The following is a 16,448-nucleotide window of genomic DNA, read 5'->3' as shown; positions in this document are numbered from 1 at the left end:
CACTCCTACAACCCAGCTTAGAGGAGTCACAAAGCATCAGCAACAAGCAGGGGTCATCCAATATCACACATGACCCACGCGAAGCAAGAACTTCCAGTCTCGCAAATGAGCTGTAACATACTGAAGCTCCAAGCCAATTGAGTACGCCAGAGGGAGGAGAAATCAAAGAGATAAAGCCATGATGGAGACGGTAGGGAACATTTTGTTCAAACCTTGCTACTCCTCATGGACTCTCCAATCGATAGCTACCCATGTATGGTATCCTTCACCGACTAACCGCATCATGCATATCATGACTACACTCAATGTTTGCAGCATTTTTATCCTTTTGATGTGGGTTTAACTCCACAATCATGCCGTAGGGCCTCTATCTAGACACCTGACTTTCTTTTCGCACGACCAGCATGATTTTCACTCGCACCAAGATCTTGATAAAACTGGCTCCATGCACTTGGGACTCTCTCTCTCTCTCTCTCTCTCTCTCTCTCTCTCTCTCTCTCTCTCTCTCCAGGAAAAGCTCTATTGTCTGGACGATCACCAACCTTGAAGAAATCCAAGTACTCACAATTTTCTGTCTTATTAGCACCCACCAATCAAAGCGGTTTAATTAAAAGGATTAATACTAAATAGTTTATTAAAAATAAAATAGAATCGAGTCGTATCATGCTGCCTGATCTCCAAGCGTGTTGGTTGTGCGGCCAAATCATTAATAACAGGCAAAGACGAGGCTATCAAGGCTACCCTTTTCTTTTTTTGGAGAAAAACACAGCCACCACAAACCCCATCAGAAAAAATGGGGGCATTCAATTGTCCTGCACATGCAAAGAATTCTTGAGGAACAAATTTCCACTGCAATAACTTTCACTTCCAACTCACATACACCTACGTAATTCTCTAGCAGTCTCTTACTAATACATAATGCACTAACCACCAAGAATATCCTCTTCCAAAGCTTTTCTTCAGTTCGATGAAGGACCATTGCTCAGCTGAAGTGCGAAGAAACTTGTGCTCTGCTTGATCCTTCTTATTACAGCACACAACAGTACTAATAGAAAACTAGGTACCCACGCTCCTTAAGTTGAGACCAGCTTGAATCTTTTACAGAATCCATTGCTAAGTATTTTCCCTGTTGTATGAGAGCACATGTCCATGAGGTTAATGTGAACCAGAGGTAACAAGAAAACTGGCATCATGGCATGTGGCTTGGACACAGATAGAAATTTGCCATCAGCTCTTCCACCTCCTATATTTCTCCATTGCATAGCTTCAAAGAGTAAGTTTCCTCTCTTTCTAAACACAATCATGATGCATAAGGAAAAAACAAATGATAAAAGGCAGCTCCCATGCACGAGTCCACCGGAGTTTGTCCTATGTACGCCATTGCAACCCACGCAAGCTCCAGACATTTTCTATTTTGTCGAGAATTCCAGCGAAAAGACTCCCTCTAATTTAGGCAAGAAGATTAAAACACTACATATCCAAATATTGTCGCATTTGTTACTGCTCTTTCCGATCACCTGCACAAACAGCTTGAATTCATCACAGGAAGGACAATGGGCCCTAAAAGAGAGACTACTTATAGAAAATTATTATACCTTCAACCCTTTTCTTGTAACGATAGCCCTGCACAAGAGAATACAAACTCTCTCTCTCTCTCTCTCTCTCTCTCTCTCTCTCTCTCTCTCTCTCTCTCTCTCTCCACTGCTTATTCACAGAGGGTTTCGGTCCATTCTCTAGGGTCAAGAGTTATGAGGATCAGAGATGTCTTGGGCTATATCTACTTGAGCTACACAAATATAGAGACACTTTACTGCGGAGAGCCAGATAGAGACAGATTACAGATTTCTTTTCACTATATATGGGACAGCCAGAGGAGCAGCCATCACTGCAGAGCTCGGCCCTCACTTATTCAACCACTATCGGCACTCTCATCGACTGAGCACTGGAGCTATGGAGATCCAAACGGCCATGATTGAGGAGAGGGGCTACACAGCATCGACCGAGACTACAGCAGCAGAGGTTTTGAGCCATACTCTCTCGACACCCAGAGTGCAGATGAGGATGGATTCTAGTAGCATTAGTGTTTTTGTTCTAGTTCTTTTGTACCCAAACATGGTATCAGATTCACTATTTTGTAACAAATTGGTCTCATAGGTCATTTTGGCCTTTTGAGGACGTTACTATAACAATTCATTTCATTTCATCTCTCTCTCTCTCTCTCAATTCATTTCATTTCATCGACCAGCTTAGGACCCCATAGTATATATCTTTGTTTTGTACTGTTGGTAGGTTATTAGGTTATTTTGTTACTCTGACTTTGTATCAGATCCACCACTTTGTAACTTTCGGGTCTCATAGGTCATTATGGCCTTTTGAAGACGTTAATATAACATTTCATTTCATTTCTCTCTCTCTCTCTCTCTCTCTCTCTCTCTCTCTCTCTCTCTCTCTCTCTTTTTTTTTTTTTTGAAAAATCAGGGCTGTATATTACTGAGTACAATGTAATCCCCAGCCGATGCCAAAAAGGCCTATCACGTGGGGTGTACAAGCTGAATGTAAGGGTGATAGTCACTATAGTGACAACTCTACTAGAACAATCTCATGGTGGTTTATATGATGAGTGGAGGAGAAACCACTGAAGAGGTGCATAATGCCATGTAATCTGTCCATCTGTAAGCGTGAAGAAGAGTGGAGATCGAGCCCAACGACGAAGGAAGTCAAATCGACGAGCCTCGGCTGCTCTAGATGTACCCGAGGAAGAATCCCACTGCCAAATGAGGGTGTGAATGATGTCCAGCCAAATGGCAGTGAGGGTATCCGGAAGGAGATGTGGAGCCGCACTGAGAATGTGAAGACAACGAGCTCTCCAAACATTCCATAGTGCAATGCTAGTGATAACTGAGAAGATTTCATCACGCGTCTGAGGATCCCCCTGCCACGCAATCTGTGGTAACATAGCCAAAGTCCCTCGCTGATAACCAGTCGAGGTAAGCATAAGAGCTGAATCTGTGTCTGAGCCCTCGTAGAAAAGATGCGGTCCGGGCATCGGCATCAACCAAGAGACAGATCCCCAAGTGAGAAATCCATGCTGAACACCAGCTCTGCTAAGTAAAGAGCAAACTGCTAGCCACACTACATGAGAAGACGAGCATGACCAAAGACAGTGTGCAGGTGACTAAGGGAGTCGCAAAGGACAACGAGTACATAACGGATCATGACCCATAGAAGCTAGCCAAGTCCCAACTGGAAGTCCTGCATGTGCAATCATCCACATGAAAAAAGAAATACGACGAGCCACATGTAAATCCCAGATGGCTGACCAAAACTGCTGTAGATAGGCATGGGAGAGACCTGAATGCAACCAGCAACGCATACGAGTGGGCTCCTCTGTGTGCTGTCTCAGCAATGCGAATCTTCCAATTCTGACAGTGTACTCAAAGAATGATACATGTGCACCGGTGGGGTTAGGGTGAGGCCAATGCCACTCTCCTGGGTCCCAAAAAAGCTGAGATAGGGCACGACCCTCCCACACCCAAAGCCTCCAAAGTGCAGCATCAGCGGAAGCGAAACGGGGGTCAACACAACGACGCTTCCCGCGAGAGCCAACTACTCGTATGGCCTCCCATCGAGCGCCGCTGTAGAGAAGGTGCGGAGAGGTGGTAGCATATGTCAATCTAGCATGCATCCTCGGAGAGTAGTCAGTCTCAACTGTGAACAGCATGGTGTCAAAACGAACTAATAAGAGAGTGCTCTGAGCAAAGAGGCCTTCCCAGCCACAATGTGGAGGCATCTGAACCGTGTCTCGCATGACTGCGTCCCAGTGTGAAGGGATGGCGGAGTCAATCTCAAGCAGTCTGTCTGTTACCCCGCGACCAATGTCATAATGTTCTACCACCAAATCTGCATCCATCATACGTGTCTCATGAAACAACCGCATAGCGGCAGCAGGGCCAATGTCCCAAGCAGCCCAATCAATGTGGGTCCTCTCTCCAAGCTGACGGGGTGGATTAACTGAAGAATCAAGAACTGCATCATTCCAAATGAGAGGTTGGCGTTCAATCTCTTCAAGGCTCAAGGGAGGTGAGCGTATGATAGCTCTCCGCATGGATACCCAAATCTGAATGAGTCAGCGGATGAAGGGTGAGAGAGTGCTGGTGCACAAGGGGGCATCCGTAAAGAGGAAACGAAACCCTGTTTGCCAAGTATGGCCATCTCTAGTGTCGAGGCATGGAGTCGCTGTGGAAAGAGCTGCCTGAAGAAGCATCTTCCAAGGTTCTTGCCCAGGAAAGAGACCCCCAACAATAAGCTTGGTAAGAAGGGCGCAGCTCTGTAATTCTGGATCATTAATGCCAGGCCGCCTGCTGACCTAGGACGAAAAATCGTGGACCAGCGAACTCGAGCACGAGTATCTCTCTCTCTCTCTCTCTCTCTCTCTCTCTCTCTCTCTCTCTCTCTCTCTCTCTCTCTCTCTCTCTCTCTCTCTCGTCCGGACATGCATGTGACGTGCACGTGACATCCCCTCCTACTTAAAGGTGCTGATGCCGAACTCCATGCATGCCTTAAGATGATCTTGAATGAATGGCCTTCTAGAAGAATCTAGATGATGTCCTCCACAGCTACTTTTGAGAGAGGGAGAGAAAGGCTCCCCCGGGGGATGTGGAAATGTGCAAAAGATCTACTCGCAAACACCAGACTGCCTCTTGGATCAACAATTCCTTTGTTGGTTATCGGCCAATTTTTGCTACCCCAACTCATATGGTATGAACCAAACTGCAAACCGGATGGATGCTCGTAGAGCGAATGGTTGGATATGCAAATGCAGATGCCACGAAGGTCACCGGCCAGCCAATGCTGCCCCTACGCGGGAAGTTTGACAAGAGCAACGCCGAATGAGAGATGAAGATGGATATCTCCTTTGGAATGCCCACAAACCAGGCCAACCTTTCAGCACCTCAAATAACAACTAAACAAAAAGAGATGCACGACACGAGACGGAAGTGGCAGAGTTCCACCCCAAGAAAGCACTGGTCCAAACATTGGCGCCCCTTTCAGTATTTCTTTATACTGCTTGAACTTTGTACAACAATGGTACTCCAATCCCAGCACCTTCACTCAGAAGCGTGCCAAAGAATGAAAAGCTTCAAACTTATAAGCATCTGGTCCCAAAAGCACTAGCACCTAAACTGCCAACCCGTTTTGCGGAAAACGGTAGAGCTGCCACGTCAGTGCAAAAGGCGGAATTCCGTATTGTTTGCCACATCACAAGTCTAGCGCGAAATCTGGATCTTCCATACAACCTCTAATTCGTCATTTGTCACAAACTGCTGACATGGCAAGCCACTCAAGAAGGAAGCCAACCTACAGATTCCGACCGAGGGGCCTAAACCCTAAGTGAAGAAGCAGAAGCAACAGAAGAAGTTTTACCAACTTGCCAAGTAGCCTATTTTTAGAGAAGAGTTCCCGCCAACTTATGGGACCCATTGGACCCAGTCCGATGGGACCCAGCGGGGTCCGATGAGACCCAGGTGAACTAAAGATATTAAAATAAAGCAAGACCAGCACACACACACACACACACAAGCTAACTTGGACAGAAGATGATGACATGGAAGACTGTACGGATTTCTTGATTTCACGCTGACTGCTGATGTGGCAGATTGTACGGATTTTCGCGTTTTGCGTTGACAGGTGCTGACGTGGCACTGTATGGATTTCCGTGATTTACACTTGAGTGATTTTTAGTGCCAACTTTTGGACCAGATGCTTTTGAGTTTGAAGGCTTTTCATGTAAGTTGCTTTTCATAGGCCAAGGGCCTTTAAATATGTGCAAAGGGCTCATTCTTTAGTCGGTGAGAAGGTGCAGAGCGCGAGTACAGGCATTGTACTGAGTTCAAGTAATATCAAGAAATACCGAAAGGGGCACCAAGGTTTGGGGCCAATACTAGAAGGGGTGGAATCCCGCCACTCCGTGTTGCGCGTGGTCTCTCTATCTTTTTCAGTTCATTTGGGGATTCCACCCCGTGTCGCGCGTGGTCTCTCTATCTTTTTCAGTTCAGTTGTTATTGAAGTGCTAAAAGTCTGTTCAATCTGTTCTTTCCTATTGGCACGTGGTGCCAGTCTTGTGACGGTGGTATCAGAGCTTCAAGCGTGTGCTTTTTTGAAAGTATATCGGTCCCAGCAAAGAGCAGACATGGCAAACCGGCGCTTCCAAAGTCTACCGGAATTGAATTTGAAGAATCTTCGTGTCTCAACCCCGAACTTATTTGTTACTAACCTCGGACTTATTAGCCACTCCCACCCTTACTTCAGCGCGCACCGGGCGCGTTCTTGTCTTCACTGCTCATGTCTTACAAGGCATAAGCCATAAAGATCACTTGCAAGCAAAGGATCCAAGATTTGTTTCAAGTAGCTGTTTTTTTTCTCAAATGCAGTGTCATGCAGTGGTGGAAGTTTATAGCTACCAAGCCACATGCTCCAAGGACTAGGCAAGCTTTCAAGATAATTTTTACCCTAAGTTACATGGTTTCTGACATCTTCCTTCGGAGTGCAACTTCTCGCAGAGTGGGGTATCCTGAAATGCTTGCCACGGAAACCCTAACAGATTATAACTTAAAATTTATCGACATCTCTCATCAGGTGTCTCTTCCTGAGCTAAAAACCTTGGAGGTCCGGTGTGATCGCTTGGGACTACCATCACCACCACAAGAACATCGTTTGTCTAAGAGCTTTTGGACCACGTTGAAGTCAACTTATGAGAGAAATCTAACCCTAATTTTTAGTGCAGGTTTAAGGATGGAAAGTCGGTCGACTTTTCGAGCTCAACTGATGCCGAGATTGCTTTTTAAGCTTGAATATTGGTTTCAATGCTTAGTGATTTGCTCCCTGGTGGAGTAGTGAGAAATGATGTTTGAAAATGCTTCTTCATACTCAAGGCCCAGGTCTTATGGTTATTTGCGGAGGGAGTATTGAAAGTTTGAAAAGTGCTGGTTTCTTTTTCCTCATGGCCCGGACCTGGATGGTTATTTACGAGAGGACTATTATAAAGTCTGAACAATGGTTACTTGTCACAAAGTGATGACGTGGCGGACAGCAAAAACTGCCAGAAACCCTAAAATTCTTGCAAACCCTAATTTCTACCAAAAACCCTAATTTCCAAAAATCGCGGAGGCTTTATTATTAAAATAATAATAATAATAATAATAATGATGAGCAACGCGAATCTTGCTTTTTCTCCATGCCATGAGAAAGCGAGAGAACTTGCTTTTTTTTTAAAGACTCTAAGAGAGAGAATTGATGCTTTTTATTTTAAAAGTTTTTGGGGCTCTACTTTTGGGCATCCCTTGTACCTTTAAATGCGTGGTGAGGGCTTCACTTCTCAGAGCATCTGGACGTAGAGTCTGAGAGTGAATCCCGATCCACTCTCTTGTACTTTGAACTGATTAATATAAAAAGAAATACCGAAAAGGGACGCCAATCTATGGGGCCAATATCTCTAGGCACGGAACTCCGCCGGGCCAGTGCAAATCTATTTTAATCTGTGAATTGTTTTGAAGTGGTTATTTGGTGCTGTCGCGGTTGATTCTTGACTTGGAGTGTCCAAGTCTGTTACAATGGTATCAGAGCACGATCGATTTCTCTTCTACGAGAAATCCGATCCACGAAAAAAAAAATCCGCGACACCTATGGCTTCAGGCAATGATCAGTCGACTCCCTCTGCATCTGGAGATGCGGGCAGAGATCACAACGAAGATTCCGGCACCGAGTATGACCCGCCTAGGCCTACTCCAGCGGAGCAGCGAGAGATGGAGCGTCATAAATTGATTGATGATGCAACAAAGATGATGCTCAATTTTGCCAGGGACCCGAAGATGGCAAAATATATAAACCAGACCTCTTTGGAAGAGGTACAGACGGAGTGGCAGAGAACCACAACACCACTCCCGAAACCTGCTCTCAAGAAACCTTCTACCTCCAAGAAATATACGGAGAAGGAACTGGAGAACGTAGTTAATGCACGGATTGCTCAGCTTTTTGACGCGCAAAAGAAAGACAAAAAGCACGGCAAAAAAGCAGAAAAAAAGCGCTTTCCCGGGATATTTGGGTCGTCAATCGACTTGAAGGAGTACCTAGTTCTTCTACTTCTTCTTCTTCTTTTGACAATTCTTCTAGCTCTTCAGATTCGAGTGAAGAAGACAGAAAAGGTAAGAAGCGAAGCAAGAAACAAAGCTTCAGAAAGGGCAAGAAAAAGGCAAAGAAGGCTACATCTCGCCCAGAGACTGACAGTTCTACTGAGGACTCGTCTACAGACAGCTCAGATTTCGATGACGGAAACTTTTATGCGAACAAGAAGAATTTTTACAAAGCCAACCAGTATGACTTTCTCGAAGATAAAAGCAAGAAAGTCCGAGAGTTTAAGGAAGGTGGCCACTCGATCAAGTTTGATACTTTTTCAGGATACTCAGATGCTTCAAAGGCTGTCTTTTATACAGCAGTTTGACATCGCTTTCGCGGGAGGACGCTATTCAGAGCACTACAAGATTCGGAGAGATGCCTCTTATATTAAGGGGAATGCTCGTACTTGGTGGTCCACGCTTCTCTTAAGCAAGACTGTGCCGGTTACATGGCTGAAATTCAAGAGGCTTTTTATTTCTTCTTGGTTGACTCAAGAGTTTGAGCGAGATATACGAGCTGCTTGGAACCGTCTCCGGATGACCAAGAGCGATACAATGAATTCTTACTGTGAAAGATTCTGGAGCTCTTTTCTACCCGCCTCTTCATTCAAGAAGATCTCGTTCAGAGAACGGATTGAGCGGTTTACCTTGGGTCTACCTACAAAGATCCGAGATCACTGCTTGGAACAGAAGTCAGCTTCTATTCAGGAGTTGATGAGTCATGCGAAGCGGGGCTTTGCCATTCACTCTGGAAGTCTGACCTACCCCACAGATGAGGCCATGACACAACGAGCCGAACAGACTTCTGGGAATGAAAGTAGAAAGAAAAAGAGCAACCCAGAGAAAAAGGATACACGACCCAAGCTTACTCCCGAGGAGAGAGCTCGCTTCATCAGGGAGGGGAAGTGCTTTGGATGCGGGGAACTTGGACATATCTCCGCGAAGTGCCCTAAAAAGGCATAGAAAGGACAGAATGATAAAGACAACGACAGGCCTGAGAGTTCGAGAGCAGCTGAGGAACGTGGCAGAAAAGGCAGATAAAAAAGCAGAACTCGTACCACATGGCGTGGGACTTGCACCGAATCAAATGAAAACTTTGTCGCTTTCTGGGGAAAAGTGAAGGACCAAGAAGCTCTTTTAAAAAAGCCAAGGCCAACTTCTTTTCACTTGGAATTGGCGGCTCGATTTAAAATTACGCCCGACAGACTAACGCCACAGGCGAAGGTAGTTCGACTGGCACCCGGATGGGATGTTGCCATTACACCGAGCATTGGTAAACTTCGTTTGCAATGACAGGGGTGTTCAGGGCACGCGAGTGACGTTCTACTCAGGATCCCTTGGTACTACAAGAACTACGCCGTGGTTGACTACCGGGCCGAGAAAGCGACTTTGATAAATGAAGGGCTTAGAGATTGTACTTGATGAACTTCAGTTTCTTACTCATTCTTTTGAGAGAGAACTGAACGATGGATAAAGGTTGAATATGTTTTGACCTGATCAAAAGAACGCCAAGATTTTTCTCCACACTCATGCCGATTGCTTTTCAGAGGGCCTGAAGATCAAACCATTGATCTGATACCTAGAAGCACGCCACCGAATCGGCCAACTTACCGTGTGAGCCGAGTACAGAATGAAAAGATTATGAACCCAATGAAAGACCTCTTGGAAAAGGGTCTTGTCCAGTCTAGTACTTCACCGTATTGCTCTCCAGTGTTGTTGGTTTTGAAGAAAGACGGATCTTGGAGAATGTGCATCAATTATAGCACTCTCAACAAAATCACCATCAAGAACAGATTTCCGATTCCTAGGATCGATGATATACTCGACAGGTTACAAGGATCCTCGTGCTTTAGCAGGATTGACTTGAAGAGTGGATATCATCAGATCAGGATAGCGCCAAGAGATGTCTACAAGACAGCTTTTTGGACGACTTTTGGGTTATTCGAGTTTTTGGTGATGCCTTTTGGCTTAACCAATGCTCCTGGGACATTTAACCGGATGATGGACAAGATTTTCTCGAGAGTACATGTTATTTGTTGGCACTTTCTTTGACGACATCATTGTTTTCTCCAAGAATGAGGCAGAACACAAAGATCATCTGCTTCAGGTCTTTCAGGTATTACGAGATCACAAGTTAGTGATTAATGCAAAGAAAAGTGAATTTTTCCTACCAGAGATACACTTTTTGGGACACATTGTGTCAACAGCAGGAGTGCAAATGGATCCGGCCAAGATAGAGACTATCCGTGATTGGCCCGACTTGAGAAATGTCCATGAAGTTAGAAGCTTCTTGGGACTGTGTTCGTACTACAGGCGGTTCATACGAAAGTTTGCAGAGGTTGCTTCCCCTTTGCATACCTTGACTCAGAAAGGAGTACCTTTCTCGTGGGGACCCACAGAGGTGACTGCCTTTCGGACATTGAAAGAGAAATTGACTACGGGACCTATTTTGACTTTGCCGGACTTGCAGAAGTCATTTGAAGTATATTGTGATACTTGTGGTCGTAGTCTGGGTGCGGTCTTGATGCAGGACGACCATGTCATAGCTTACAAGAGCCGTTTGTTCTCTAGGCCGGAGATGACAGCACAGATTTATGAGAAAGAGCTTATGGCGGTTATCCATGCTCTTACTCAGTGGCGGCATTACCTACTCGGAGCGGATTTTACTGTCTTTATAGACCATCAAAGTTTGCGCTACTTCTTGTCACAGAAACAGCTTTCGGAAAAGCAGATGCGGTGGGCGAACATCTTGTCACAGTTCCACTTCCAGATTGTCCATGTGAGGGACAGAAGAATGTGGTGGCAGATGCCATGTCTCGGAAACCGTTGGTTCTGGCTATTTCCAAGATACATCATAGGAGCTTCGAGGATATGGTCGATTAGTATGCCACAGATACAAATTTTGCAGATATTTTCACACGGATACGAGATGGGGAGACAGTAGCTGGATACTCCCTTCGGGAAGGCTACTTGATGAAAAAGACTATGTTTTGCGTTACACAGCCGTTGAGGAAAAAGGTTATGACTGAATGCCACTGTCCACCTTTTACGGGTCACCGCGGCATTGCTACCACCATGAAAGGGGTAGAGAGATATTTCTTTTGGCGGAGACTCAAGAAGGATGTGGAAGAGTTTGTGCGCAGTTGCTTGGTATGCCAGAAGGTCAAGTTTGACAGGCATAAGGCACAGGGATTGTTACAGCATTTACCCATACCCACCCGCCCTTAGGAAAATATTGAAATGGATTTCATTTTTTGATCTCCCGAGAACACAGAATGATCACGATGATTTTCCGATTACATGGCACGTCTGAGACGATTGTCTCCGACAGAGACCCCAGATTTATAAGTTTGTTTTGGAAGGCAAATTGGGAGAACATTGGCACGCGGTTGCAGTTCTCGTCATCGTTCCACTTGCAGACTGACGGGCAATCTAAGATTGCCAATTCAATGATTTTAGATTTATTCAAGTCTTGTATCTCGGATCAAAAGACTCAATGGGAAAAGAACTTACCTTTGGTGGAATTTGCCTACAATAACACGATACACTCTTCGACGGGGAAGACGCCATGAGCGATTGTTGAAAGTGCTGCGAAGGTTCCATCCTTCGTGAGCACGAAAGATTAGATATTTGAAGCGGATGAATATTCGCGAGATTTGGATACGGCTTTTGCCAAGGTTCGCGAGACTTTGCAATAGTCTCAAGAACGACAGAAAAAGGCAGCGGATCGCCAACGTCGCGACTTGAAATTGAAGGAGGATGATTGGGTGCTCTTACGTTTTGAGAAGGCACGCCTTTGAAAGAAAAAGGGAAAGGAGAGGCTTTTTCCAAAGCTTAGTATGCGTTACTACGGACCTTCCAGATCACTGACAAGATAAATGATGTCTCCTTCCAATTGAAACTGCCAGATACTTGGAGGATTCACAATGCATTGCATGTGAGTCTCTTGAAACCTGTTAAGGGTGATGTGCCTGATGATGGGGAGCCTGATGAGCAACCCCAAGTGGAAGAAAACGAGGAGATCCTTGTTCCTGAACAAATTTTGGCACATAACGATACGAAGAAAGGTAAAGTCCGAAGACGGTTCTTGGTTAAGTTCAAGAACTTTCCTGCATTTGATGCGAAGTGGATGGAGGAGGACCTAGCAGATACTCCTCGGATTGTGAAACTTTACCTCGATGTTTTGGTTTAGCATAGTCTACTCCAAACAGAACCCAGAAATTCAGCTTGGCCGAAGATCTGGTGCAGTGGAATGCACAAGAGGGGAGTTACTCCGCTCCTTTGTCAACAGATGCCTTGATTTTGATACTAAAGTCACTGATGTCTCTTTGAGCTTCAGGGATACTGAGAGCTGACAGTATTCTGCTGGATGACTTTATGAAATGGAATTCCTGATAATGATACTGATTTGTTCTTGACTTTTTGTGAGTGCAAGAACTGGTAGCCGAAATGACTGCAGCATTTTGGTCTACTTGATCTCGAATAGACATGGTTGCAATAGGTGTTAGTCAATCTGACATCGATGAGGTCCCGATTGGACCTAGATGTGATTGCTAGCTACATTGCCGATAAATCATGGTCTAAGATCCCAATGAATGTTGAATGTCATGTGATGTCCTGTGATGTCTGGTGATGTCCTATGATGTTGTGTGATGTGACTGTCGATTTTGTACATGTGCTAGATGTGTGTTCTTAGTACGTAGGTACTAAGAGTCAGTGTCTGTTAAGACGGTTTATGGCTTTTGTCGGTTTTGCAGGCGTCATCACGGTCGATTACAATGCTTTCAAGAGAGGGGTATGTCACAAAGTGATGACGTGGCGGACAACAAAAACCCTAATTTCTGCCAAAAACCCTAATTTCCAAAAATCGCGGAGGTCTTTTTTTTATTTTTATTTTTAATGATGAGGGACGCGAATCTTGCTTTTTCTCCATGCTATGAAAAAGAGAGAGAACTTGCTTTTTTTTTTTTTAAAGACTCTCTAAGAGAGAGAGAGAACTGATGCTTTTTATTTTAAAAGTTTTTGGGGCTCTGCTTTTGGGCATCCCTTGTACCTTTAAATACGTGGTGAGGGCTTCAACTCTCAGAGCATCTGGACGCAGAGTTTGAGAGTGAGTCCCGATCCAGTCTCTTGTACTTTGAACTCATTAATATAAAAAGAAATACCTAAAGGGGCGCCAGTCTTTGGGGCCAATATCTCTAGGCACGGAACTCCGTCGGGCCAGTGCAAATCCATTGTGATCTGTGAATTGTTTTGATGTGGTTATTTGGTGCTGTCGCGGTTGATTCTTGACTTGGAGTGTCCAAGTCTGTTACATTACTCTCAGCACCTCCAAACGACGTAGGCTACAATTTGGGGGACGTTTGGTTGTAAAAGGCCTCTATATCTCATGGCCCGGACCTTTTTAGGTTATTTGCGGGAGAAGTGATGAGGGAGTCGTTGAAGAGCTCATGGCCTCGACCTGGATGGTTACTTGCGAGGGGAGTGTTCATCGGCGACTTTATGTTTCTATGTCTTGTAACATGCATATGTGAGCATTCATGTTGCATTGTGATGTGCCAACCACTGAATTTTCTTTTTGGATGAGATACTTCTGGAAAGTCAACGACCCAAGATATCAAGAGTTCCGATCTAGAATGATACTCCTTATTGGATGAGATTCTTTTGGGAAGTCAACGACCCAAGAAATCAAGAGTTCAAATTTGGAATGAGAAAACTGATCGTCCCTCAGAATGAAATTTTTGCACTAACTTGAGTTGTTTTGCAGATATGCTGTAATCGTGGACAATTACTTTCTTTCAAGAAGGGGGGATGTCACAAACTGCTGACGTGGCAAGCCACTGAAGAATAGAGCCAACCTGCAAATCCTAGGCGAAGGGCCTAAACCCTAAGTGAAGAAGCAGAAGCATTAGAAGAAGTTTTACCAACTTGCCAAGTCTTGCCGAGTGGCCTATTTTTAAAGAAGAGTTCTCGCCAACTTATGGGGCCCCATCCGATGGAGCCCAAGTGAACTAAAGATATCAAAATAAAGCAGGACCAACGCACATACACACGAGCTAACTTGCGCAGAAGATGATGACATGGAAGATTGTACGGATTTTCGCGTTTTGCGCTTACAGGTGCTGACATGGCACTGTACAGATTTCCGTGATTTACACTGATTGATTTTCAACGCCAGCTTTTGGACCAGATGCTTTTGAGTTTGAAGGCTTTTCATGTAAGCTGCTTTTCATAGGCCAAGGGCCTTTAAATATATACAAAGGGCTCATTCTCTGGCACGCTTCGGTGAGAAGGTGCAGAGCGCGAGTACCGGCATTGTACTGAGTTCAAGTAATATAAAGAAATATTGAAAGGGACGCCAAGGTTTGGGGCCAATACTCTCTGGTGTGGAATTCCACCACTTCGTGTCGCACATGCTCTCCCTATCTTTTTCAGTTCAGTTGTTATTTAAGTGCTAAAAGTCTATTCACTCTGTTCTTTTCTATTGGCAGGTGGTACCCGTCTTGTGACATCATCCACAATTTACGCTTTTTTTGTGTGTGTGTGTGTGTCCCACTTTATTTAATCTCTTTAGGTCACTTGGACGGGGTCCCGTAAGTTGGTGGGAACTCTTCCTTAAAAAATAGGCCACTCGTCAAGAGTTTGCAAGTTGGTGAAACTTCTTCTCTTGCTCCTTCTTTGTTGTTGCTAGGGTTTAGGCCCCTCGATCGGGATGTGTAGGTTGGCTCCGTTCTTCAGTGGCTTAACGTGTCAGCAGTATGTGACATCTCCCCTTCTTAAAATAAAGTAATCGTCCGTGATTATTGTATATCTGCAAAACAACTCAAGTTAGCTCAAAAATTCCGAGATTCGTTCCGAGGGACAATGAGTTTTCTCATTCCAAATTGGAGCTCTTGATATCTTGGGTCATTGGCCTCCCAAAAAAACCTCATCCAATAAGGAGTCTCATTCCAAATTGGAGCTCTTGATATTGTGGGTCGCTGGTTTCCCAGAAAAATCTCATCCAATAAGGTGTATTAGGCGGTTGGCACATCACAATGCAACACAAATGCTCACATATGCGTGTTACAAGACACAAAAACATAAAGTCGCCGATGAACACTCCCCCCACAAATAACCATCGAGGTTTGGCCATGAGTTGTTCAACGACCTTCTCATCACTCCTCTCGCATAACCTAAAGAGGTTTGGGCCGGGAGATATAGAGGCCTTTTACAACCAAACGTCCCCTAGACCACAACCTGTGTCTTTTGGAGGTTTTCCAGCACGCTCCCCAAACATTACGGTTCCGAGGTTCAGAGAATACCAAAACAACATTTCTCACTCCACCCGGGAGTAAATCACCAAGCATTGAAACCAATATTAAAACCAGAGTCAAACAATTCAACTCAGCACCACGACAGGTTTAAAACAAATACTATCCGTTTCAACCAAATTCCAACAATAAGTCCTCAAACAAAGTTCAAAAGTATTTAAAACAACTAGATAATTCATTCAAGTTTTTGTTCAAACACCCGAACTTTGAGGACGACACGCTTGTCCTTTTGCATCACGGTAATTTTGCGGTTCCAGATCTAAAGTGTCGCGTCATTCTTGTCATGCCAAGGCATGCCCAAGAGAACGTCCCGGTTGCCCAATTTCACGATGTGAAAATCAACTTTACAGTGATATCCTTGGATGGTCACTGGAAGGGCACCAATGAGAAGTACCACCTTCTGATGTGACCAGTTAGTCGATTTCGCCACCCTGCGGATCTTAATCAAAGTCCATCTGCTTCAGGAATTCTGGATGGATGAAGTTTTCAATAGCTCCTGCGTCAAAGAAAATAAGGGCTTTGAAACCGCTAACTTTCCCATATGCTCAACACAATTCATTTGTACTTTCAAGACGTATGCCATAGATGTCATGTACAAATCCAACAGTCGGTTTAGCTCGTTTCGCTGAAGATGGTCTAGGGATTCTGCCAACCGATGGTCTTGGGATTCTGTCCACGCGGACGTCGACTCTATTGGTCTATCAAAGCGATGGGGACAACCAGAATGATTATGCCCTGTTTGAAAGCATCCAAAGCATCGGCCTTCCTGTCATAAGGTGTCTCGTTGTTGAGACATCAAACGAGACCTTTGTGTTGACCTTCGAGAGACTCTCAATGTCACGTGCACATCTAACCCTATGTGTACGTGGACAAGCTGTTCCTAGTTCTAGGGTTTAGGAAGCCTAGGAAGTGTTCTAACAAACTTGTGAGCCTGTGCGCAGGCCGTGCATGTCCAAGCACTTAA

General features: G+C 44.8%; 1 protein-coding gene across 2 annotated transcripts in view; it reads right to left on the bottom strand.

The window, feature by feature from the left end:
- Positions 1–725: 725 nt before the first annotated feature.
- The window catches only part of LOC147445918 (very-long-chain aldehyde decarbonylase GL1-10-like), a 39,876-nt gene continuing 24,153 nt past the window's right edge, over positions 726–16,448 (bottom strand). Inside the window, exons 4-6 of one of the 2 annotated variants that reach the window (XR_015189824.1) lie at positions 1,596–1,623; positions 929–1,517; positions 726–812 (exon numbers count right to left, since the gene is read on the bottom strand). Coding sequence is in view for 1 of the 2 variants with exons in the window: in XM_086525251.1 (XP_086381377.1) it covers positions 1,498–1,517; positions 1,596–1,623 (48 nt within the window). In the remaining variant the exon portion in view is untranslated. Of the gene's footprint in view, positions 1,518–1,595; positions 1,624–16,448 lie in introns of both variants that reach the window. The other variant, XM_086525251.1, reaches the window with a different exon arrangement.

The sequence above is a fragment of the Adiantum capillus-veneris genome, chromosome 12, assembly GCF_014529385.1.
Source record: "Adiantum capillus-veneris isolate H3 chromosome 12, ASM1452938v2, whole genome shotgun sequence".
NCBI classification, from domain to species: Eukaryota; Viridiplantae; Streptophyta; class Polypodiopsida; order Polypodiales; family Pteridaceae; genus Adiantum; species Adiantum capillus-veneris.
This window is presented reverse-complemented; position numbering and strand designations above follow the sequence as displayed.